At 33.1% G+C, this 27,813-nt stretch overlaps 1 protein-coding gene across 4 annotated transcripts in view; it reads right to left on the bottom strand.

The window, feature by feature from the left end:
• ERBB4 (erb-b2 receptor tyrosine kinase 4) overlaps positions 1 to 27,813 on the bottom strand; it is a 1,472,307-nt gene that overhangs the window by 704,639 nt on the left and 739,855 nt on the right. For all 4 annotated transcript variants that reach the window (XM_074191455.1, XM_074191456.1, XM_074191457.1 and 1 more), the window contains one exon: positions 21,163 to 21,349. In XM_074191455.1, coding sequence (XP_074047556.1) covers positions 21,163 to 21,349 — 187 coding nt within the window. The remainder of the gene's footprint in view (positions 1 to 21,162; positions 21,350 to 27,813) is intronic.

Below are 27,813 nucleotides of genomic sequence, written 5' to 3'. Positions count from 1 at the left end.
ACTAGTATAAGGAGCTGCTAAATGAGTAAATTCTCTTCATCAGTGATGATCAGTATGTTCTCTATAACTTAAAGTCTAGAGCTTTTCCAAAGGGAGGCAAAGCCAAGATGACAAAAGAAAATACACTCAAAATTCTCCTCCAAACAATTTTGAAATGATGTCTCAATTTGAACAGACAGAGTCATCAAATAGTCAAAGTGAGAATAGGAGATTGCAAAGAAACCTGTGACACATGGCCAGAAGATTACCTAAAGCCCATTTAGATGTAACAGGAGTGGTAGAACTATGTGGTGTCAAGAGAAACAATGTTAACTTCAGGAGTTTTCAAGCAAAAAGATGATAAGGAGAACTAGCAAATGTTCAGAAAAAAATTATAGGAGATCCATAATCTAGCACTCAAGATAGGAACAGACACTGTTTAACAAATATATTGCCTATACTAACTTTTTGAAAATATTTTAGTTCAAGAGAAGAGGAAAACACTTTCACTCGAAAGGAAACAGTAATTCTGAGATACAATATTGGTCACAGGGGATCAAGGATTCTGGGGAATAGTATCACTTTTTGTTCCAAGGGTCAGTGAAGAACAACATTAATTGCAATCATAAGGGATCAGTAAGGACCAGAGAACAGACGAAGAGATCTCTGACCAGACCTCTCCCAAGATTACATTACCTAGGAAACACCAAGAATTTCCAAATCTCCAGAACTCACTCTGAAAATGGCAGTGCAAAAAAGTTTGATGCTTCATAAAATGCCTCTCCCAAAGCCATAACAAAACCCCATTTCCACATAAAATTCATGGTAGAAAATATAGCAAGCAACAAGAAAGAAAGAACCTGACTATAAAAATCAACTAGGCTTATAGGGAAGATCCAGAAACAATCTCAGAAGAAGAAAATGAAATCAAAACAGCTTCAAGCAACATTTCAAAGGAAATATAAATTGGACTCAAGTCCAAATAAGAATTCCTGGAAGAGCAAAGAATGATTTTCACAATCACAAAAGAGAAGTAATGTAACACCTCAAGGAAAAATGAAAGAAAAGAAAGAAAATTATGAAGAGATATTTAACAGCTTGGTAAAAGAGGAACAAAATATACTGAAGAAAATAACACCTTAAAATAGAATTGGTCAAATGGAAAAAAGAGATACAAAAAGTCAAAACTTAAAACAACTCTTTAAAAAGCAAAATTGGTCAAATGGAAAAAGTGATATAAAAGCTCAATGAAGAATATACTTCTACCATATTGAGTGACTGTAAGCTAGTGACTCCAAGAGTCATCAAGAAATGACAAAACAAAATAAAAAAAATGAAAAAATAGAAGAAAACATAGACTATCTCTTTGGTAAAATAACTGACTTGAAAAATAGTTTGTTAGAAAATTTTTAAAATTACTAGACTAACTGAAAATCATGATCAAAGAAAAGTCTAGAAATCATCAAACAAAATGCCCCAATGCCCTATAATCTATTATGATTCAGCTGATATATAAAAAAAGTCAGGGTAACAATCATGATCTCAGACGAAAGGAATAAGGATGGAAACTATATCTTGCCAAAAATGGTCAGAAATGATAAAAAAAATTTTCAAAAACAAGTAAAAAATAATTCCTACCAAATTCATATTATGTCACAAATATGATTTTGCTAAAACCAGCAAGAAAAAGAAATAAAACAATCTAATTTCCATAATGAATATTGATGTAGAAACTCTAAATAAAATACTAGGAATGAGATTATGAGCAATATGTAACAAAGTTCATAGGCTGAAATCAGGTGAGAATTATCACAGAAATTATGAGCTAGTTTACTATGAGAAAAATATAAATATAATTCAGAGTAGCAAAAGTCACATAATTATAAAAATGGATGGAGAAAAAGCCTTTGGAAAAATACAATTATCCCTATTACAAACAATGGTAAATACAGGAATAAATGGATCCTTTCTTAAAATTATAAGTAGTATAATATATCTAAAATCAATGGCAAGCATTATCTGTGATAATGAACATGAAACCTTCCATATCCATTTCATCCTCTGCTATCCCCATTTTCAGTAGTACTGTTTTCTCATTGTGCTGCCAAAGTATTTAAGATTTGGCTTCAGTATTTTGACCTTCCAATGAATTAATTTCTTTAAGTACTGACTGATTTGATAGGCTTCCTAACCAAGGGATTCTCAAAAAGTCTTCTCTAGCACCACAATTCGATTCTGTGACACTGAACCTTCATTGTAGTCTAATTCTCATAGTCCATACATGACAACTTTTTAGTATGATGTCCAGATTTGGTGCTTTCCATCCACAAAACAAACATCTTTTAATTTTATGCTGTAGTTGCCATTATCAATGATATCTAAGCCTAGAAATACTAGTTATAGCAAAAAGATTGAAAAAAGAAATTCAATGAATAAAAATAGATAGTGAAAAAACAAAATTAGTACTCTTGATAGATTATATCATGGTAAACTTAAAGAACACTACAGAAATAACTCAAATGCTAATTGAACAATGGACAATTCAGTAAATTTGCAGGATATAAAACAAGTGTACATAAATTATTAGCTTCTACATCTACTAAGAAAATCCAGAAGCAAGAGAGAAAGAGGACACTTAAAATACCAGCAGACATGAAAAAAAGACATTGGGAGTTTACCTGCCAAGAAAAATCCAGGGATTATATGAACACACTTACAAAATACTTTTAACATAAATACGCAAAGAACTAGACAATTTGTAAGCTATTAATCATTCATTCATGGGTCAAGTCAGTATAATAAAAACAGCAATGCAACCATAGTTAATTTACTTATTTAGTGCCAAACCAAACTACTGAATAATTATTTTAAGAATTAGAAAAAATTATAATATAATGGATCTGGAAAAAATACAAGAATATCAAATAAATCAAAAAATGTGAAAGAAGACATTCAGCAATACCAGGATTCAAACTGTATTGCAATGTAGTAATTATTAAAATAATATAGTAATGGCTAAGAAATAGAAGGGTGGATAAGTGGAATAGATTAGGCATACAATGTACAATAGTAATGAACATAGTAATCTAGTGTTTAATAAACTAAAAGAGCTAGGCTTTTAGGCTAATGACTCAACATTTGAGAAAAACTTCTAGGTAAATTGGAAAGCAGCTTGACAGAAATTATGCATACACCAATATATCATATCACAGACCAAGATAAGGTCAAAATGGATTTAGACATATAGCTTAATATCATAAGAAAACATGAATAATATACCTGTCACATTTATGAATAAAGGAAGAGTTAATGACCAAAGAAAAGATAGCAAGGATTATAGGCATAATAATGGCCAGTTTCATTCTATGATATCAAGGATCTTTTGAATAAAGAAAACAAATTCAGGAAAAATTATAAGGAATGCAGCAAACAAGATAAAAACATTTTTACAAGAAATTTATTTAATGAAAGGCCTCTTTTCTCATAGGTGACTGGGTTAATTTCATAGAAATATGAGTTATTCATAAATGAGTAAATGGTGAAAGGATATAAGCAGGCAGTATTCAGAAGAAGAAATCAAAGCTATCAAATAGTCAAATTAAAAATGCTCTAAATCACTACTAATTAGAGAAAGATGATGTCACTTGATATCACCTCACATCAACTGGATTGACTAACTCAACATAAAAGGAAAATAACAAATTCTAGAGTAAATGGAAAATTTGCACACTAATCATTGTTGGAGTTGTAACATTGGAAAGATAAATTTGGAGTGGTGTCAAAAAGGTGGTATAATTTTTTATTTCCTTTAACACAGCAATACACTACTAAGACAGTATCCAAAAGAGATCAAAGAAAAGGTAACAGGACTTATTTGAACAAAAATGTTTATAGCTCTTCTTTTTATGAAGGCAAATAATTGCAAATTGAAGAGATCCCTCTCAATGGGAGAATAGCTGGATAACTTCTAGAGTATGATTGTGTTGGAATACTACTGGACTTTAAGAAATGACAAGCAGGATGCATTCAAAAAAAGCTGAATAGATTTATATGAACTAATGCAAAATAAAGTAAACAGAACCAGGAGACCATCACACATAGAGTAATATTGTAAGAAGATCAATTGTGAGGTATCATTTCTAAAATATATAGGGAAGATCAAATTTATAAGGTTATAAGTTATTATCCATTTGATAAATTGTCAAAGGATATGAACAGTTTTCAAATGAAGAAAAAAGCTATAAATAATTATATGAAAAATACTCCAAATTAATCTTGATTAGATAAATGCAAATTAAAATAACTAAGAGTTTCCATCACAGTACCATCAGATTGACCAAGATGAGAAAAAGAGAAAATGATCAATGTTGGAGTGGCTGTAGGAGGATTGGGACATTGATGCCTTGCTGGTGGAGTGGATTCAACCTTTCTAAGAGAATAATATGGAAACATGTCTAAAGATCGATAAAACTGTTCATACCCTTTGACCCAGCAAGTCCAATTCTATGTCTATATTCAGGAGAACTTATAAAAAAGGGAAAAGTCCTACATGTTGCAAAATATTCCTTGCAGCTCTTTTTGTGGTGGCAAAGAAGTGGAAATTGAGGGGATGCCCATAAGTTGGGGAATGGCTAAACAAGTTATGGTTCATGAATACTATGGAATATTATTGTTCTATAAGAAACCATAAAAGGTTAGACTCTAGAGAGGCATGGAATGAATTACAAAAACTAATGCTGAGTGAAGAGAGCAGAACAAAGAGAATATTAACAACAGCATTGTGATCTGGTCAACAATGGAAACAGTTCCTCTCACCAGTTCAAAGAACATGAGGAGACCTGTTATGGATAAAGCTATCCATATCCAGAGGAAGAACAACAAAACAAACAAACAAGAAAGCTACAGAATCAGAATGAACAATATATTCACTTTTTAAAAATTTCTCTTATGGGAGCGGCTAGGTTGCACAATGGATAGAGCACCAGCCCTGGACTCAGGAGAACCTGAATTCAAATCCGGCCTCAGACACTTAATAATTACCTAGCTGTGTGGCCTTGGGCAAGCCACTTAACCTCATTCCCTTGCAAAAAATAAATTTCTCTTATGTATTTCTTTTCTATCTCATGGTTTTTTTTCTTTTTCCTTAATCCCAATTCCTTATGTCAAAAGTGACTAATCTGTAAACATCTTAAACATAAATGTGTATGTACAATATCCACCTGACTGACACTGAGGGGATGGGGGTGGGAAGGGAAGTTGGAAGGAATCATGTAACTTAAAAATATGCATATGCATGTGAATGAATGTTGCGAAACTTTCATAATAAGTAATTGGAAAAATAAAATATCAATAAAAAGGATGATCAATTGTGAAAACTTAGTTACACTGATCAAGTCAATGATCCAAGACTATTACAAAGGACTTGTGATGAATAATACTATCCACTTCCAGAGAGAAATTGTTCAACTCTGAATATACAATGAAGCATAATTTTTAATTTTAATTTTTCCATTATTTTACTCTGTGAAGTTAAAAGGAAATATGCTTTACATGATTTTACATATAAAGCTAATTTCAAATTTCTTGCCATCTTAAAGATGTATAGGAGGGGAAAAAGAGAATTTGAATCTCAGATTTTTAAATTTTTTTCCCCAGTTACACATAAAAACACACTTTAACATTCATTTTTAAAACTCTTGAGTTCTGAATCCCTCCCCTCCTTCCCAGCCATCTGGCCCTCAATGAGAAAGCAAGGTATTTGATATAGGTTAAAATGTGGAGTCAAAGTCATGTCGTGAAAGTAAACACATCCCACAACCACCCCCCCCAAAAGAGAAACCTCAAGAAAAATAAAACAACAAAGAGTATGCTTCAATCTGTATTCAGACACCATCAGCTCTGTCTTTAGGGACAGATAGTATTCTTTATTGTAAGTCCTTCAGAGTTCTCTTGGGGCATGCACGTATGGATGAGAATAAATAAATTTTGATTATTAGAAGAAAAAAAGATTCATTTACTACAAAAGTGATTCAGGAGTGTTATGCTAATATAAAAGACAATAGGTTGACAATCACCATTTTTCTATCCAATAGTCCAAATGAATATACCTGAAAATATGCCTAATAAGAGGAGCTTTATGCAAATGAAAACAAAACTAAATCTATAAGGCTGAGAAGATAAATTTATTTTCTTCATTTTACGAAGAAAAAACTGATTCAGGGGTTAATTGGTTTTAGCAAAGTTTGGGTATCATGTCCTTGAATGCCAAGCAAACAATGTCAAGAACTTCAGAGTCTTGAGATATTTACCCTATTAGAATATCAGGTTGAGCACAAAGTGATTAATGTATTGTAGGGATTTATATTTAAAATTGTAAAGAACCTTAAATGTCGCTTATGAGGGAATCCATTCTTTATATTTTTGCAGATAAGGAAATTAAGGAGCAGCATCAAAGTCCTACTTCTAAAAATGATGTGTGGCAATGAGCCTCATTTACTGGTAGAACTCCTCAAAAGGTATCTAATAACACCATAGCCAAATATTTTCAGGTATATAATGAATATAAATTTGAATATAAAGTTCAAATCTGAGACTTCTTTCTGTTTTATTATAAATAAAATGGAATCCATTTTGAGCTTTGTAAGCCTGGATGCTTAGAAGGGGAAGTTGGTACCACCCCCAAAAGGGTTTCATATAGTGAATTTCCTAGATCCTTTTGGCACTAAACCAAAGAAAATATGGCATTCCCCCACAGAAAACATGGGTCATTTATTAAAAGATGGTACCTCTCAGTTCAAAGTTGGCATCTCCCTCTGTAGTATTTAATGTTTTGCATGAATAGAGATTTTTTTCAATATTAGCATATGCTATATAATTCTAGTATTTTTATTATGTAAATATTTTATTTGTTTTCCAATTGTATACAATAGTAGTTTCTACCTATCATTTTTTGGTAAGGTTTTGAATTTTACACTGTTTCTCGCCCCCACCACCACCACAGAAGGAACTCTGATAATTTTTACATTTTTACATTCCATGCTATACACTGATCAAAATTGAATGCGTTGAGGGAACAATCATATCCTTGAAGAAAAAACAAATATTAGAGATGGCAAAATTATGTAGTTCATAAGCCAACTTTTTTAATTGAAAATTGTTTAAGCTACACAATCCTTTCCTCTCTCTCTCTCTCTCTCTCTCTCTCTCTCTATATATATATATATATATATACATATATATATATGATATTCTCATCACAAATACCCTAAAATTGTCCCTGATTGTTGCATTGATGGAATGAGCAAGTCCATTAAGACTGATCATCACCTCCATGTTGTTGTTAGGGTTGTTCTGTTGTTCTGGTTCTGCTCATCTCACTCAGCATCAGTTCATGCAAATCCTTCCAGGCTTCCCTGAATTCCTAGCCCTCCTGACTTCTAATAGAACAATAGTGTTCCCTGACATAAATAAACCAAAGTTTGCTAAACCATTCCCCAGTTGAAGGACATTTACTTGATTTCCAATTCTTTGCCACCACAAATAGGGCTGCTATGAATATTTTTGTAAATGATGTTTTTACCCATTTTCATCATCTCTTCAGGGTAGAGACCCAGTAGTGGTATTGCTGGATCAAAGGGTATGCACATTTTTGTTGCCCTTTGGGTGTAATTCCAAATTTCTCTCCAGAAAGGTTGGATGAGTTCACAGCTCCACCAACAAGTGAGATGGCCAGTAAGGGATGCTGAACACTTTCTCTGGAGAATCTGTGACCTTGAGTAGTGGCCACTCCCTGGGCCTGGGTGGGGCGGGATGAGCAGCAGTATCCTGGCTATCCTTGAACAACATGAGCTGGGTCCTCTGTCTCGATAGTTATTCTCCTTAATCCTCACTCAGTATGAGGGAGTTCTGCTGCCCACACCTGAAACTTGGGGGGGGGGGGCTGTAGGGGGTTGTTATTGTATTTATTCTGGGAAGTCACTTTCTCCCATAGGGATGGGGGAAGGGACTCAACTGGAAACACAGGAATCTCACTAAAATACGGGGCTCTGATCCTGGTCTTCCAGACCAGCTGAGTTGACTGGATTGATGTCTAGCTGCACACTGTAACTCTCCTGCCAGCCTCACTGCAGCTCTCCTGCCTGTTGCTCACACAGCCAAAGCTTCCTTGGCTTTCTCAGGTTAGTCCCCAGGTCTCACCCCACCACTTCTGCACTGTTTCTATGCTCTTTTGCCCTGGCTCACCCACAATCCCCTAAGACAGTCCTTGGTGGTAGATGTTCTCCTAGGTAGTTTTTTTCTGGGTTTTGTGGATCCAAATTCTGTTTAGAGGCTTGATTCATATTAGCTCTGAGGGAAAGCCAGGAAACCTTAGGACAGTGCTTAGCTTCTCTCTGCCATCTTAGTCAGAAATCTAATTCTTGTATTTTATATAAAATATATGGCAGAAGGGGAGAAAAGAGAATGCTGACAAAAAAGGTGAAATACTATTGTAAAATCAGTGAACAAGCATCTATTCAGTATTATTATGTGCTAATCATTGTGCTACATGCTTTGTGATATTAAAAAACATCACTAAAGCAATTTGATCTCTATTTGCCCAATTCTATTATATATTGTAACTGTGACAATAGCTTGTGCACAAGATCAATGTCCTTACCTAGATTCAAGGTGGAAATGATGAAAGGTTATGTTGTCTCTTTCTGATTCCATTCTTTTATTTTGTTTTGCTTTGTTTTTGTTTTTGTTTTTTTCAAGGCAATGGGGTTAAATGGCTTGCCCAAGTCCACAGAGCTAGGTAATTATTAAGTGTCTGAGACTGGATTTGAACTTAAGTACTCCTGACTCCAAGGCTGGTGTTCTATCCACTGCACCACCTAGCTTCACCCCAACATTCTTTACTAATATCCAAATTATCCTCATGGTAATATAAAACATCCAAGACAGAATTTAACACAGGAGGCATCTTTGGGCTCCTTTTGATGGGCCTCACTCCAATTAGATATTGAATAAAACTATAATGAAAGAAAAAAAAAAACAAGAAAATGGACAAGATGATATGGAAAAGTTTGTACTGTCTTCATCCCCCATTTCATTTGTATTTCTTAGAAGATGTCAAAGAACTTAGTTTGTAAAGCAATACCTGTAAAATATTCATTCATAATTTTGGTGATATCATCAAGGACAGAGTAAATAAAAGCAATTACTAGACAAATATTCACAATGTGTAATACAAAGGGAAAGCTTTCATTTCTAACCACTTAATTTCAAGTTGCAACTATGAACAAATAAAAGAAAAAATGTTCTTGGTTGTGGCAGTCAGCAGGTGTGTTTGTTTTGGGGTAGATCCCCTGACATGTCTGCTGTTGCGTAGCTCATCAAGTAGTCATTGAGGAGGGGATGTGGAAGCACACTATTCCAACTACCTATTTTTGCTATACATGTGCTAAACCTTACTGATTCCATGTTGCTATATGACTGAAAGACCAGTCAGCATCCCTTAAATTTAGTTCATATCCATTGCTAACACAATCTATTTACATCTCTAACTAGATGATCTAACTATACAGTTCCTATACATGATGAGTAACATGAACTAAACTAGAAATTTCAAATCTGTAATTGCTGATCTCTATAATTTGACAAATATTGAGTTCAAATGGTTAAAAAGAAAGAAATATTATTTTCAAAGTCTTCATGTAAGTCATTCATCATATTATCTTCAAGCAGACTGAAATGTTATAGAATAAGCCTAAATCTTAATATCTTTTTTCAAAATAAGATTATGCTACTTTTAGCATTTCCCCTGAATATATGGTGTGATTTCTTTTCCCCCTTTGCATACTCTTTTAATATATTACCTTTTCAGAGGTTAGCAGAGTCTTATATTAAAATATGTCCCTGATTTCATAGATATTCCTGAATATAATACAATAATAATAATGTCAATATACCCATGATTTTTCATCTTTACATTGCTTTTTGTGTGCCAGTATTTGCTAGAAACCTAATATTTACTTAATGATTTCAGTTATATGATCATAGTTTGAGATTATTCAAATATTAAAGGAATAGCTAATTGGAAAACAACAGACAACAAATATTTGCATCAGCATAACATTTCTAAAAGATCACAGACCCTTGCTAATAAAACTGAGTTATGAGAAAACTGGTAAAACATTACTTTTTTGCATGGTCAACAGGACATAAAGGTTAAGAACTTAGTACCATTAATATTTTTTTTAATTGCATTCTATTAACACTGGAGTGAAAATGAGCTAATATGGCTTATCTTGCTACCAAAAATGGAATGACCTGTCTGCTTATTGCAGGCATTCTTACTTTTTCCAATTGCTTTGAGTTATTCAGTATTATTGTCATACCTCCCTGGCTTATAACCTATTATAAAGTGAAGGAAGAAGAAGAAGAAGAAGAAGAAGAAGAAGAAGAAGAAGAAGAAGAAGAAGAAGAAGAAGAAGGAGAAGAATCATTTTTGCCAGACATTGAGGAATCAAAGAATCTGAGACAGAGAAGAGACGTGACAGGTCTCTGGCTCATGAACCTTCACTTTAACATCCCTGATAAAGATTATCTAAAAATTACTCAGAGAAAGATACAAAGTTTACTAAACAAACTGATTCTAATCAGGAAGTTCTATATAAAATTGAATGCTGGATTTTCTTGATTATATTTAAACTCACACTTTTATATCATTGATGTCTATCCTTGGTGTTACAGACTGGAAATTTTATCCTCCATGGTTCCTATCCTGCATCTCTAAGACAGATGAAAAAGATCACTGGGTCTTTCATTTGTAACTACGTTCCTTATGTCCTAGAGTTGCTAAATTAATAACCGAATTTCAGAAAAAAGTAAGGGTTCTCCAGAAACTAGATGAAAAGCACATGGAACATCTTGCTCATCAGGACTCAGAAAAAACTACTGCTTTGCATAAATCTGTTTCCTAAAACACCTTTCCCTCCTCTTTATTTTTTTTATATCCCCAATGCCCTCCCATGAGATGCTGAGGTAGCACAGTACATGGAGTGGATAGTCAGGAAACTGAAATCAAATTCAGCCTCAGATACCTTTTTATTATATGACCCTGGTAATGTCAATTGATCCCTGTCTTCTTCAGTTTCCACAACTATGAAATGGGGCTCAAAATAGTACCAACCTCCCAAGATTGTTGTGAGTCTCATAATGACAGTCATATGCCACATGTCATAATGACAATAGTCTCATAAATGACATAGCATAATGTCTGAGACACAACAAGCAATAAATGCTTCCTCCCTTTCCTCCTTCATTCCTTCTTTTTTACCTTCTTTCCTTTCTTCTCTTTCCTCTATTTTTTCCTTCTTTCCTCCATTTTTTCCTTCTTTCCTCCCAGCCTTCTTCCCTTGTTTCCTTTCTCCCTTCCTTTCCTCCTTCTTTCCTTCCTTCCTTCCTTTTTGCCTTCATCCCTTGCTTCTTCTCTTCCTCCCTTCTTTCTTGTTTCCCTTCTTTCTTCCCCTCTACTCTTCATTCTTCCGCTTCCCTCCTTGCTCCATAATGAATAAAGTTCTGAGTTTAGAATCATGAGGACATGGGTTAAAATTTTCCCTTTGACATTTATTAATTAGCTACTCATCCCTGGGTAGGTCACTTAGGCTCTAGTTGCTTCAAACAATGCTGTGAGACATTTCCTCTCATTCCAGGGGGGGGTTGTTATTTGAGTTAGCAGAGGAAATTCCCACAATGCTGAAATGAGACAATACATGTAAAATCTTTATAGATCTTAAAGTTATATAAAAGCAATTATTATTATCCTTATCTTATACCTCAATTTATTAATTCTCCAAGGGATAACTGAAAACTACCTTCCTTGTGATATGATTTCTTAAATCTATTCACCAGATGACCTATATATTCAATGACCAAGGTTATCATTTTATTTTAGTTATCATTTCTTCCTCAGTTTCTCTCCAAATATACACATGAGCATCTTCTATAGGAACACAAATACCATGGTAGTCTCTTTCCTGTTAGTGAGCAGATGCTTCTTGCCTTGATAGCAACAATGTTATTAAAAAGCAAAATCAAACACCAGTTCTAAAATTTATTCTATCCACATAAAAACAATGCCTTCATGTTAAAAAGAGAAAAAAGAATTGTCTCTGACTGGCACCATTTGAAATCTACTATTTATATTTTCTGATAATTTTAGCACAGAAATTTCTCAAATAATTTCTCCTTAAAATGTGGGAATTGCTGGAATTATCACTAACATGATACTGGAAGATATTATGTTTCATTTCCAGTGAACAAGAGGCTTGTCCTTTTGTCAAATAGATTATATTCCACAGCAATCTCTGAACCAGTCTATTTAAACCCACTTAAGGGTTACTAAACCCTGAGAGTAGTTGAAGAACGTCTTCTCCAGTATCAAAAAGGGAATTCCAAGAATGAGCACATGTCTGTCATCTCGGTCAAGATGAATGTCAAGGTCAATGAAGGGTGAAATATGATGATAAGGGTCTGAAATGAAGCCCTGAGACGACAGGTGTTTGGTTTTTTTGTACCAATGTAAAGGAGAGAAGAAAAGTCAAGAAGGAGGAAAAATAAAAATGATAGAGAAATGGGGGGAAGGGAAAAAGCTCCAGGCACCTCCCTGTCAAGTAACACATTTTACATATAAAGTTAAATCAGAAGTGGCACTGGAAGGAGAAACATCTGTCTGACTAAATGAGTTCATTTTTAAAATCTAAGTGAAGTATCAGGACACTATTTGAATATTCATTTAAGGAAAGGGAAAAGAACTGCACACACACACACACACACACACACACACACACACACACACAGACACACAGACACACACACGTCCCCAAGGGGAGAATCAAAAGAAGCAGGTGGATGACAACAGCATATCAGTGATAAGCTAGTGATATGTAATAAAATAAGGCTGTTCCAACAACAGTGCTAATGGGGCTCAGTGGAGGTGGGGAGGAATTAAACAAACTTCAGTGAATCCCTTTAAGCTCTTAATTCACTGAATTTATGTACAACCTGGACCCACATCCCTCACTTTTTCCATTGTGCATTGCCTCTCATAGACAACTGGGCCATGGAGGCATGTGATGTGGTTTTGTACATTGCCTTGATTTTCTGACCTTACACAACTGGGTTTCAGATACCTATATGCAAAAATAGGATGTTGGACTTGATTTTCTCTGAGGAAATTTGCAGTTCTAATATTCTATTTTTATTTCTTAAAGTTCATCTGTTTTTTTAGCATTAATTCATAAGCACATGTGTGTTTTTAAGTTATAGAATTTCCTTCCACCATCCCTTCCCAAACCACTCCCCTTTAGTGGCAAATAGTCATGTTAGCATTGTACAAATATATTTTTGATAAACATGTTTACAGATTAGTCATTTTTGGTTTGACGAATTAGGATTAAGGGAGATACATAAGAAATAATTTTTATAAAGTGTCCATCATATTCTGAAGTGTTGGGTTTTGTTTTTGTTGTTTTTTGGGGGGGTTGTTGGTTTGTTTTGCTTTGTTTTTCTTCCTCTGGATGTGGATAACATTGTCCATAGCTTATCTAATAGCTCTCTGAACTGCTGAGAGGAGCTGCTTCCATGAAGGTTGATCATCTCACAATGTTATTGTTAATGTGTACATAGCTCTTTTAGTTCCCTTCACTCAGCATCAGATCTTGTAACTCATTCCATACTTCTCTAGAGTCTGACCATTTATGGCTTCTTATAGAACAATAATATTCCAAGGTATTCATGTACCATAGCTAACATTCTATCTTGATATGACTAATTTAAAACAATAAATCACTGATCTCGAAGTTTGCTAATTTTGTTAATGCCCCCTCTAATTTTTCTTTCCCTGATATTCTATTATCTATGAAATTTAGCAAGGAAGGTGAGAAGGAAGTTATATAATGCAGATTGTAGCAATCGCAGCTCCAGTACTTATCAAAATTTAAATTAAAATCTAAACTTCATTACCTTAAAGAACTACTTTAATTGGCAAGCTAAATAAATGATACCATAATCATAGAACCAGAAGATATAGGAGTCTTTTGTTTTTTCTTATTGTTTCTCCATGATAAAGTGAAATGAAAAAAAGAATTGGGTGACTCTTCACAAATTACTGCTTGCTACCCTTTCACTGAGGAAACCAGGGAAAAGTGATTTAAAAGCCCTCCCCCCTACACAATTAATTACTTAATTACTAAATTACTAAAGAAATTCTATAGAAAAGTCTCTATGCCGCATAATATCACACTCTAAAGAAACTGTTCTTAAAGCAAATGATTTATCAAGCTCAAAACCAATCAAAAATTGAAACTTTAATCTCTTATTAGCTCTCTTAACTATTACTTATTTTTCCTTGGTGTACCTTTTCTTTACACAACATCTTGGGCTACTTAGCCCCTAGTCAAATAGTTTTCTGCTTCAAAAGAACAAGCCAGATTATCACTATTATTTTAATAATCTGTACTTATGAAAGGGAAGCCTTATGTACATCTGTGAAGGGAAATAATTTGTATTCACTCTTCAAATTTCAAATATATATTTCTAAAAAACATATCTTCTCACATCCATTTCTTAACTCTCACTTTCCCCATATAAAAATTTATCTTTTTTCTATTTTCAATTCTCCAGACAACCCTAGTTTAAAACAAATGATAACCTAATTTGATCAAAAATCTGTACGACTGTATTTTCCAAATTATTATAGAATCATTTAACATTGCAGAAAACTTAAGTGTCAATGTAACTCATATCCCTCATTTCCTAGATTAACGCAAGATAGGCAAGAAGAGAATTTCAGGATGTTCAGATTAGTGGACTCTGCTATACTTATTTTTTCCATATCAATATTGTTGTGAAACAGGAAAGAACTGGCATTTTTCATCATGAGTCTTTTGGAATTGTCTTGAATCATTGTTTTGCTTAAAAAGAGTTAAGTTTATCATAGTTAATCCTCACACAATATTACTGTTACTATGTAAAATGCTCTCCTGGTTCTTCTGCTCCTTTTAGACAGCATAGTTCTTTAAATTATAGATTAAATGAGCAAACATGTATAAAGTGCTTTGCAAACTTTAAGAGCTATATAGATTCCTATTATTATTATTATTATTATTATTATTATTAGATTGAAACAATTTGAAACATTTGAACAATTGAACAATTGAAACAACTTGAAACAATTTATTGGATACATGAAAACATACAGTTGAAACTATCAATAAAGGACAGTTCATTTAGTTATAGTGAAGTCACAATATATAAATATTTACAGATAAATATTATGCAAAAATTACTTCTAGTTTAAACTTTGAGGCAATTTTTCTGTATCTCAAATATTTTAGGGACATGCAGATTTTTTTGAGTTGCTTGCATCACATTATGTATATCTAAATTTAGGAACAGATACACACTTATATCAAACAGAAATATTTTGAAGCATTTACCCAAAAAGTTTTTTTTCATACTAGGAAAAGCATATATAGAAAACAAGCTTTACATGTATATATATATATATATATATATATATATGTATATATATATATATATATAAAATGAAATGAAATTATTTTTATAATCTTGTTCCAAATAGTTCAAAAAAAGTTCTTTTGACAAGATACCTTCTACCTCAAATCCCTCAAAGATTTATTTCTATTTCATAAACACTGAAGATACTTTCTATTCTTCATCACAAACATCCACATACAGAACTAACAAGTCTGTGTCTTGAACTGAACATTCATTCTCTTCACTCATCCCATTCTCTCATCATTCACCACTTTTATAATATACTTTCTCTTCATCTACAAAATGGGAAGATAGGTAGCACAGTGGATAGAGGACGAGAGTTAGGAGGATAGGAGTTTAAATCCAGTTTAAATCCACATCAGCTATGTGACCTTGGGCAAGTCACTTAACCCTGACTGCCTCAGTTCCAGAGCTATCTCCAGTCATGGAGTCAGCATGGTCCCCCACTCACTCAAATCCAATTCACATCCTTATCATGGTATCACCTCCCTGATGTGATGGTCTTCTTTGAAAATGAAGGGCAAGCAACATCATCACCTAACAGAACTATTAACACCTTAGGTATAACCTCTTTAGTGAAATTTTTAATGAATTTTTCTTTCCTCCCCTTGGTGTTGACCTTTCTCCCTCTTCAAGTGACCTTGTATTTAATTTTTAGTGATTTTTATTTCTGTGATTCTTCTGTTTGACATTTATAACCTTTTACAAGCAGACCAAATCTATATTTCCAGCCTAATTGCATATAATTTCCATATACTCACAGTGTAGTTCTACCAGACTTCCCTTCTTGTTATTCTTCATAGGCACTGCCTAACTCCTTACTTGTATATGCCTTCCCACCTCACCTATACCTCACATTCCCTTATTTCCCTTAATTTTCAATTCGAAAGACACCTTCTCTAAGAAACATTTTTGCTTCCCAGACACTCCAGCTACTAGTGCCAGTAAAACCTTCTATGTATGGAGCAGCTAGGTTGTACAGTAGATAAATTGCTGGATCTGAACCAAGCAAGATTCATCTTCCTGACTTCAAATATCACCTCAAACACTTGCCAGTTCTGTGATCCTGGGCAGGTCACTTAAGTACATTTACCTCAATTTCCTTATCTGTAAAATGAACTGGAAAAGAAAATGACATATTACTCCAATATATTTGGCAAGAAAATCCCAGATGGGGTCAAAAAGTGTTAGACACCACTGAATGCAGGTTTTTGCATATGCCCATCAGGAAGAATTTTATGCTGATTAAAAACAAAAACCGTTTTAGCTTTTTGTTTAATATTCCCACTTAGAAGGTAGTTTAAATGTTTGTCTAACAGTTACTATACAATGTATGACTCTCTTGAGATACACATTCTGAGACTGTATCCGATGTATGTCTCAATTGTTTCAGAGTCCCTAGTCTGGCTAAATTCCCAGTCTGGTTTATTCTCAGCAATAGTATACAATTTGTTGTTTAGTCGATTAGTCACGTATAATTCTTCATGACTCCCATTTGTCAAAACCCACATTTGGGGTTTTCTTAGCACAGACACTGAAGTGTTTTGCATTTCTTTCTCCAGCTCATTTTGCAGATAAGGAAACTGAGTCAAAGGCAATCAAATGACTAGTGCAAGGTCACTAAGTGTCTGAGGTCAGATGTGAACCCCCTAAAAATGAGTTTTCTTGACTCTAGATCTGAATTCTCCCCATTCTATCTGGCACTATGAACCAATTGCATAAATCAACATAATAATGTTGGCATATATCCAGATTACTTATGATTTCACCTAACAATTCAATTTTACTTCCCTTTTTTTAATTCTCAAAGTGGGACAGTAAATAATAAAAATAAAGATGTTAATTATAATGATTATAATAATAAAAGACGTCTGCTTTGTGTGAATAACCATCTCATTCATTCAAGCATTATTCCTATGTCATCTGCTATATTTACTCTGAGAAAAAGACTGTAGGTTCCCTGAGCTTCAATAGAACAATGGAAATATGATTTTAAAACAATAGCTTTTGATTCAAGTGCCACATTACTGCAAAATTACCAACTCCTACCACTAATAACCTACTAATAACCTAATTGTGTGGGTATGTTTGTAATGGATGTATATGTTAAATTCAAAATACATTTAAGCCAGCCCAGTTTCAACCCTTTTCTGAAGAAACAACATCCATTTTAATAGTTTAGCAATATCATTATTGAATCTAGAAATTAACAAATAAGAGAAAACTTTAGAGGCAGCTTTGCTAAAAGGGAAGATTCTTCAATTAGCGCATCTTAAAACAGTGACTAATAGCTTGATTCAAGTGTTACAAAAGTGTGAACCTAACTCCATTCATTCCCACTGTATTATAATCAGAGAGGAATAATACAGAAAACAGATTGTTCTCCATACTGTCTTAACTAGATCTTATTTTTTTCAGAATCCTGATTTTATCCCTTAAGCTTTATCCCATTTATTCCATTTACAGACTGTTCTCATGCACTCACCCTACCTAACCCAGGTCTCTTTTCCACTTCAGGAGGAGTCTTATTGCAACAAAAGCAACATCAAAAAAAGTCTTTGAAAGGAATATAAACTGCAAATTCTCCAGGTAAAACCTCAGAGTTGGAGGAGATTTGGGTTATCTCTACCCTCATCAACTTTGGAACTTCCATTCTTATAGAATTCCACGTTATCACTATTCTCAATTCCTTTTTTTTGAAATGTTATCTGTCATCCTTATCCCTTTCACATGTGGCTGACAAAATTGTGTTCCAGCTCTGGTTTAAAAAATAACAGGATAAACAAAGACAATAATAACAATAAATTCCAGCAGCATTATATGCCCATAACAGAATGGAATAGAATTTTATTTTTAATGCTAAGATAATATTGTTGTGATGATATACTTTTTTTTAGGTTTTTGCAAGGCAATGGGGTTAAGTGGCTTGTCCAAGGCCATACATCTAGGTAATTATTAAGTGTCTGAGGCCAGATTTGAACTCAGATACTCCTGACTCCAGGGCCAGTGCTCTATCCACTGCACCACCTAGCCGCCCCTGTGATGATATACTTTTCCAAAATTCTAAAATAAAATAATACTTAATCTGTTTAATACATATTTCTTTGAAAGAATTTTTTTTTCTGGGATTCAGAAATGACATTATCAGGGCAATGCAAAAAAGTGGGAAACCAGAAGAAATCGATAAACATAGCTACATAGGTACCTAGGATAATTGATTAAGAACTCTAGATTCTAACTAACTTAATATTGTCATTTTATAGATATAAAAACTGAAGTCTAGACAAGTGTGACAGTGTAACAAAAGTCAAATGAGAATATCCTCATAAATTTTTAAAAATCAATTAATTATTCATGTGGGAAATATTTTTCTGCCAGGGACTAGTAATACATTAATGAATCAGTCTACAGAATCCAAAACTGAATCCAAATTGGAATAAATCTTAAGAAATCTTCAAATCCAACACTTACATTTTTTACTGATGAGAAAATTAAGGCCTAAAATGGTTGTAATTCACCTAAGTTCATACAGGTAACAAGAGATAGACTAAGATTTGAACCTAGACCCTCTGACTCTTAATATAATGATATGCTATAAGAACAATTATATTAATCCCTATCTCTGGAACCTTTGGTATTCTAGGTCATAGTGCCCATTCTTTTACTTTAAAATGATAGATAATGCCTCTAATAATGAAACTCTATGGATGCTGGATAGAGCATATAAAATATACATAAAACAATAATTGGAAATCTACTTTTTTACATACAGGTTATAAACTCTATAAATAATATGTCTTCACTAGAGTCCAATCATATCCTCCTCTCTTGTGTTTCCGTGTATTTGCAATGATTATCTATCCTCCCTTTCCAACTCCTAAAATTCTTTGCCTTCAAATCTTAACCATATACCAACTCCTCAATGATGCCTCTCCCTGGCTAGAAACAATTCCTCCACTCCTAATTTTTAAAAAATACTTAAAAACTCTTTTGGGTCTCTTCTATGTATTTCATTATCATATAAACTGAATTTTGGTTATTTTCTTTATAAGATTTCAAACATTGTATGGTCAGGACTCTATTGTTTTACACTGGTGCATTTCTAGTGTCAAATTTAGTAAAATTTTAATAAATCCTTGATGAATCCAACATTCACAAATTCTACAGAATTTAATCTAACAATTCCTGAGATCCTTAGGTCAGTTTAGAAAGAAATATATGCTCCTATGTTTAAAAAAATAATAAGATCAGGAATATTGATAAATTACTTGATGTGATTTTTAAAATGAAAATAAACATTTTAATTGAATATATATGCATATAAGCACATATGTATAAATATATATACATAAAAGTAAGAAATCTGAAATAAAATGAACATATTGTTAACACATGTATTTTAAGAGAAATATGTGGGAGCATCTAGGTGGCCCAATGGATAGAGCATTGGCCTTTGGAGTCAGGAGGAATTGAATTCAAATCCAACCTCAGACACTTAACTGTGTAACCTTTGGCAAGTCACTTAACCTCATTAACTTTCAAACAGGAAAAAAAAAGAGTATAATAAGATGAAAGGTGCATTAGATTTGAAGTTAAGAAGACCTACATTCAAATCCAGACTTCCATTTATTACCTCTGTGCATTTTAGTCAAGACATTTAACCTGCTTTAGACTTTATTTTACTTAACTATATAAGGAGAGGGTGACACTAGATTGTCTCTAATTTTATTTCATGCTCTAAATTTAGACAACTCAATAGCACAGTGGATAGATTGCTGGAATTGTACTCAAGAAGATTTATCTGAATCTTAGCCTCAGACATTTCCTAGGTAGCAGGGTGACCCTGGGCAAGTCTCAATCTCTATAATTTCCACAACTATAAAATGAAGATGAAAAAAGCAACTTCTTTACAGGGTTATTGTGATGATAAAAATTATTTTTGAAATTTTTCAAATAAAATATTTTCAAAAGGGAACTTGAAAACCCCAAATGCCTATTGAAATGTTAATTATTTTCTATTATTTGGAGATTAAATGATTTATAGTATATGAAAAATGGACAGGTTTCATAAATGATGAAAATATATTTTTCAAAGCTATAGTAATTGAAATACTAACAACAAAACAAGAAAATAGTTCAAGGAAACACAAGGTTTCATGTATAGCTAAACTTGAGCTGCCCTAAGGATAATAAGAGTAAGAGGTTTTATTGCTATGATTTGATGATACACTCTACTGTCCATTTGGGACCCCAACATTGCTTTCCTAAGCCTGTTTCATATTTTGTTTTTCATGGTGACTGAACATTTTCTTTGAATGTACCATTATTTGTCTGAGATATGGCATTATGCTATTTCTTAAATCTCACAATGTTTGAAAATAGGCAGAAGGGAATCACTTTTTCTATAATAAAAATAAATGGGTAACTTTATACTGCTAAGTCACAGTTAATAACGTATCTTATACCCATAATATGCATACCTACACCTCTTACAAAGTGACTCTGAATGTAATCTTCTATGTATATGTTTATATAGATCCACAAAATGGCATATCACAATAACAAAGGAAGACACAGAAGCATAAATAATGACTTGGCCATTGATGAATATTTTCTTACCAGTTAAGTTCTTCAGACCAAGTTCTTGCAGTCCAAAATTCCCATCTTTCCTGTAGTTTAAAAAGATTGCCAGTGCGTAGCGGTCCTCATAAAGTTTTGTTCCACGGATGATTCGCAAATTCTCCAGAGGCAGGTAACGAAACTGATTAAGAGCCACTAAAACATACCCAGTGACTTCTCGAATAGACTGAAAAAAAATAAAAAGATGTCTATTTTAAGAAAGAAAATATTCTAAGTATCAGCTTTTATGCACTCTTCATATCAATATCAAAAAAGTATTTTCATTTTATTTGTTCATTGTTCATCTTTCAACTGAACATGCACACATTTAAAAGTCTGTTACTGATGTGAGGAGCCAAGAAAATAAAAAAAGTTAAAATTTCATATATCATATTGATTCACTCTTTAAAAATAAAGACACAAAAATGACTGGTCATGAACAAAGCTTCCTTTACTCCCTAAAAATCAACAGACCTCTATGTGTGCCAGTATAACAATGGATAGGGAGAAGAGTGATAAAATACATACATTTGAAAGTAGATTTTAATTAAAGCAATCAAGGCCATGTTCACTGACAATCTGTACTAAGGTAAACACATATGGGCACAATATAATAATTGAAAAGTGTATATAGAAATCAAAGTGCTATATGAATCACAAATAAAACGAAGCAACATCATTTGTAGAATTTAGGACAGATTGAAAAGTGTTATTTGTGTTTAATGCTTCACGTATCAAGCAACATTTACCTCATTTTCAAATCCATCACTTCTCTAGGGAATATACATATTAACTAAACAAAGATTGTGATGCCTCCTACTGAAAATAATCTATTTAAAAATAATTTATGTACAGATTAAGTATCTATATATTCTAAATGTTTATGTAGAGACTAAGTTTTTAAAAACTAGTCTGTAATTTGTGGAAATTATCTTCAAATGAATTCTAGGGGCAGCTGGGTGGTGTAGTGGAAAGAGCACCTGGTCCTGGAGTCAGGAGGACTGAGTTCAAATCTTGACTCAGATGCTTAATAATAACTTAGCTATGTGATCTTGGGCAAGTCACTCTTAACCCCATTGCCTAAAATTAAAAAAAAAGAAGAAATACAATTCAAATGAATTCTAGCAATCATTTCAAGTTTTGTGGGGCATATGAAATAAACACGATGTAAGAAAAAAATTTAAGATTTTTGTACATTCATTTTTCTTCATTTAATTCATAATGTATATCATACAAATTACTGGTTTCAAAAAATAGTGAACCATGTAAATCTTATATTAAAATTGAAATTATTCAGTTTTTTATTTACAATATTGTTTGAAGTATACACAAGTTATTGTGGCAGTTGCCTAGGTAAATTAGGCTTGCCAGAAAGTGAGTCATTTACATTGATTAATCATAATTTCCTGCCTATAGAAAATCTTCTTAAGAGACTAAAGACAGTATATGATTTTCAGAAATTAAGGCTGCCCCAAAATGAAAGGACTGATTTGGAACTACTTTTTTTTTTTTGCATTTCACATACTAGGGTTGCCCCTGAGATGCCAGAACACTGTATACTAAATTCTAGAAGTCTCACTCCTCTGTGTTGACCTAAAGAAGGAAACAGACCGCATTCCCTTCCCATTTTATATACCTGTGTTTTGAACCTTTCTCACAGAATGTAGAAGTGAGGGGAGGGATTTATTCCTCTGCATCCCATCTAACTCCCTCCCCCAGTCATAGACTTTTTTGGGGGGATGGGTTGCAAGGTAATGGAGTTAAGTGGCTTGCCCAAAGTCAGTATCTTGGGTCAAATTTGAACTCAAGTCCTCCTGACTCCAAGGCCAGTGCTCTATCCACCTTTGTCTTTCTGAGCAAAACAGAACCTAGAGAACTTAGTGTAGAAGCATTTTCTAGAACAAGGCTTGCCTACAGAATGTGAATCTATTACCATTTCTTATTTAGATAATCTAGCTCCATCGGAAAGGTTATCTGTTCATTTGTTCCAAGGCTTGTTAGACTTCTAAGGGGAGCCCAAGATATAAGTAGCAATTACATTTCTGAGAGAGGAAAGTATAGAATTCTATGGTAAAGAGTCATTTCCCTGAAATGTTGTAATGCTGTCCCATTTGCAACTCGAAATTTGTTTCTCTATCAGGGTGTGATGAGCTACCTAGGGCTTTATGTGTTTTTTGTAACATGGCCTCACGGGTACCCAAGAATCTTTTAAACTTTATTTTCAGTAAAATAAGTATTATACTTTCTCTGATATAATTTGTTACATTAAATGCTTAGCCGAGATCTGCAAGAACCTCTACCAGTATCAACAAAATCCTAGACTAGAACATTTCAGGAATATTCAAATCAGGTAACACATGTAAAATATTTTAGACACCTTAAAATTATGATAGAGATTATTTTACAGATTAAACTCTAGGTAGAGGCATAATAAGATAGAAAGAAAATGATTATTTGTGGATAATTTTTGAAATTAATCCCAGTCCTTTTGAGCTAAAAACTTTGAAAAAAAATTTCTTCTCATAGAATAGTGTTTTGAGGTTATAAAGCACCTTTCTCATAAGTCTGTGAAGTAGTATAAGTAGTATTGGTCCCATTTTTATATCTGAGAAAACTAAGGCCCAGAGAGTTTAAATGGCATTTGTAGGTAGAAAGTGATAGAGCCAAAATATTACTTTAATTTACATACCATGAACCATGTTAGGTTTCAAGGATATAAAAATAAAAAGGAAATTATTCCTACCTACAAAAGTTCAAATTTCTGACTCAAAGAGCACTTTCATTCTTTAGCACCATCCTATTGGCCATCATATAAAGAACCAATTAAGTGCTTAGTTTATTCATTTAGTAAATATATTATTCCTTCAGAATAAAAGAAGCATGGGATAAAACAATATTTGATTGGACAGGTAAGATATTGCAAAATCTCTTATCAAAAAGTAGATTTATTTCTGGTTGGAGTTTGGGCAGTTTTAGACTTGTGATTTCATCAATGGAGAGAATTCCCACAGTAGAAACTTCCTCCTTAAATAAAAATGGCCCATTTGTCTATTACTATGAGTTGTCTGGAACAAAGAAGTCAAGAGATCTGTACTGTGAGCTTATCTGATTTACATTTAAAAAAAAACTAAGATACTAGGATTTGAGTTTATTTTAAAGCAATCGATATATACAAATAGGCAGATAAAAAGGAGCCAATGGAGAAGGAGTAAGAAGATGCAAGAAGGCAGTGATTCTTTATCTGAGATAGAAAGGCAGATGAGGAGAAAATACAGACATTTTGAGATATCAGAAAAGGAAGTTGGGGGGAATCACAGTTAGATGGCTGATAAAGAGTCTCAGTAATGTCACAAATAGCTAATAATAGCTAAAATTTATACAGAACTTAGTATATTCTAGGAAATCTGATAATCTCATTTGACCCTCACAACAACTATGGAAGGGAGGTGCTATTATTATTTCTGTTATACAGATAAGGAAAGTGAAGTAAATAGGATTTAATTGATTTGCCTAGAATCACATAAACATTAATTATCTGTAGTTAGAATTGAACTCTTCTTCCTAATTCCAGTGTCAATGCATTATCCATTTTGCCTAGATAAAGTAAATTATTGCCAAAAAAAACTGAACTAGGGAAACAGTGTAGTCTTGCACATCAAAGAATGATCTAGAAACAACCACTGTAAGAAGATCCATATGAGACAGTAAAAAGCACAGCAAAGAAAGGACTAACAAGTAGGATTCAAGCACAGGATATGGAGCAGAAAGAGGAAAATGAGCAATATAGTTTTCACTATCCTCCCTCTAGTCTCTGAATGGGACATTGGAAAATTAAAAGGATAAGATCGTGAGATATATTATAGGCCTTGTAGAGTACAAGAGGCAAGTAAGGACAGAAGTTGGATTTTGGCCTGAAGGAACAGGAAGGAAATGGAGAGGGATAGGAAGAAGTTATTGAGACTATTAAGAGATTATAAGAGAACAATGAGAAAAATTGTATAAAATGATAGGAGTGAAATGAGCCAAATTAAAAAAAAACTTCCTACACAATGACTTCATACAATGTAAATGAAATGATTATCAATGGGCAACTAAACTCAATGAAACTGAAAAATCAACAATGATCCCAGAGAACAGATAATGAACCATACTTCTCTCCTCTCAAAAGTGAAGAGATTAATGAGTCATTTTAAAAAATAAACTGTCAGGAAATAACCATACCATGGATTTTTGCTTAATTATTTCCTTTTTTTATGAGGGAGGGTTCTACTTGATAGGGGAGGATCATACTTAAAGAAATATTTAATATAAAAATAAAAAATTAAAATTTATTAAAATTTATAAAATAAATAGAAATATAAAAAGAAAAATTAAGTAGCAAAAGAAGATGAAGGATCACAAGAAAATGTTGAAATTAAAAGAGTTTTTCAAGTGACTGAGTGATGACTAGGTCTAAGGGGGCTATTTATCATACTTAAAAATTGCTTTGTGTTAACTAATTTTGGTACTTCTAGGCTTCTGTGTCAGTGTTTGTGTGTGTGTGTGTGTGTGCATGTGTATGTCCATATATATATAATATATATCAACATTTATCTGTGTTTAGGGATATGTGTGTAGATATAGATGTATGGGTGCATATACATATTATATCTTTTAAATTCCTAGATGGTTAAGGATGTGTCTTTTAAAATTTTGACTAAGTTAGACATAAAAAAGCTACTCAAAGAATTCACATGTAAATTATTTAATGAATTATTTTATTATGATGGTAGACTACATCCCCCTCATTCTCTAGACCTCACCTTCCTAATATGGGAGAAGTGAATGGGAGATGTCTGTCTGTCTTCCAAGGGGGATTGTTCAGAGGCATTTATGGATTTGAATGACTTGTAAGCACTATAGAAATGAAGGAAAGGGGGGAGATCACACTTTCAAGTAAAAGTCAAACATAAAACTCACTACATAATAAATGAAAGCTCTCTATACCCCATTTCCATCCCACCAAATTCTGAAAGGTAGTTTAGAATAGTTGACAAGACCACAAAGGTAGAAAAGCGTAAGTTTAAGGATTACCTCTGTCACATACTGACAGTGACAGCCTCTCAAAATCCAGGCAAGTCTCTAAGATTTCAAGTTATGGAGAAGGTGTCCATCTTCATTGCTAGAAAGAATTCGTGACTGGATATCCCTGACACTGATAATATGGATTATGGAGGTTTTTTGTTTGTTTATTTTTCCTTGAGTCATGTTCTTATTACTCCTTTTACACAAGAGACCATTACCATGGAAACTATCCTGCAGTTTTCTCTAGATATACATGATTGGTAGAAAAAACATTTATCAGTAATAATTAGGTAATGGTTCAAATTGCCTGGCTATCAAAAATCAATAACATACTTTAGATCTAATATTGGCAGATACTTAAACAATCATGGTGGGAAAATCATAATTCGACATCTAAAAATGAGACAAATGTACATTCAGATTCTAAGGGCTAAAACTCATTGTATGAACCTGGACCAGTTACTTAAACTTTCTGATCCTCAGAGTTCTCATCTCTAAAGTGAAGGAGTTGGCCCAATGACCTGTAAGACATTTTCAAACTCTAGATCTTTGATATTATAGACTAATGACTAATTGCATATCATTCATAATAATAATATTTATATATTTTTATATCAACCTACTATCCAGGGAACATATTTTAGTCAATATGACTAAAGAAGGGCTTAATGGAAGTATTAGAATATCTTAATGGATCTGTGAGCATAGCAATTTAAGTATACTCTCCAGTTTTGCCTTTCACAACCTAAATATACCTTCTCAAATTCAGGGATTTGTGTAGGTTCTCTCCTTATAAAATTCATAGGCACCTATCTAATGACATGTGTTAGCAAAGAAAAAAAAATTTCTCTTGTAAAAGCAAATGAAATGATATAAAATATTTTGACCTATCAGAGACACCAATGAAGAACTTTGATTCTCTTCTATATCATTCCATGTTTTCCTTTATTGCCAACATGATGTCATAGAGTGCTGGATTTGAAATCAGGAAAGTCAGCTATTTCACTATCTCTCTGAACCTTCCCATTAAGGAAATGAATAAGAAAAGATAGACTGGTCCTGTGGAGAATCAGAACTTCTCATAGGTTCCTTCACAGTATCAGGATTCAACAAGGAGGCCTCTGACTCAGATCTAAGTAGGTTTTCATGAGGAAATTTTGGGAAAAGATAGATGATTTACATAGAATGAGTGAACAAAAATATTACTTTTTTATTTATATCACTGAGGGGAACTCTCAAACTCATGAGATTAAAAATCCATTTGTGAGTGTGTATATGTATTTGTATGTGTACCTGAAGGACTGAGCATGTGAACAGTATTTTAAACCTGTGATCATTCCCTATTGAAAAATAGGAAAAGACTCTTTTATTTCAACTTGGTTTCAGGGAGTTTGGATAGTTTAATTCTCCAAAGTCTGAGTTCCAAATTAAGCAATTTTTTAAAATTTTTCAGTTTCCTTTCATATACAAACATTAATTTGATTTAAAATCAAATTTTTTTCCAACACGGTCTATACTGACTTGATCAGAGTTATGGATCTACATATATCAATTCAGAACACTTCAAAAAGAACTGAACCAGATTCT

The sequence above is a fragment of the Macrotis lagotis genome, chromosome 6 (assembly GCF_037893015.1).
Source record: "Macrotis lagotis isolate mMagLag1 chromosome 6, bilby.v1.9.chrom.fasta, whole genome shotgun sequence".
Classification (NCBI taxonomy): Eukaryota; Metazoa; Chordata; class Mammalia; order Peramelemorphia; family Peramelidae; genus Macrotis; species Macrotis lagotis.
Note: the sequence above shows the minus strand (reverse complement) of the source record. Positions and strands in the feature narration are given on the sequence as shown.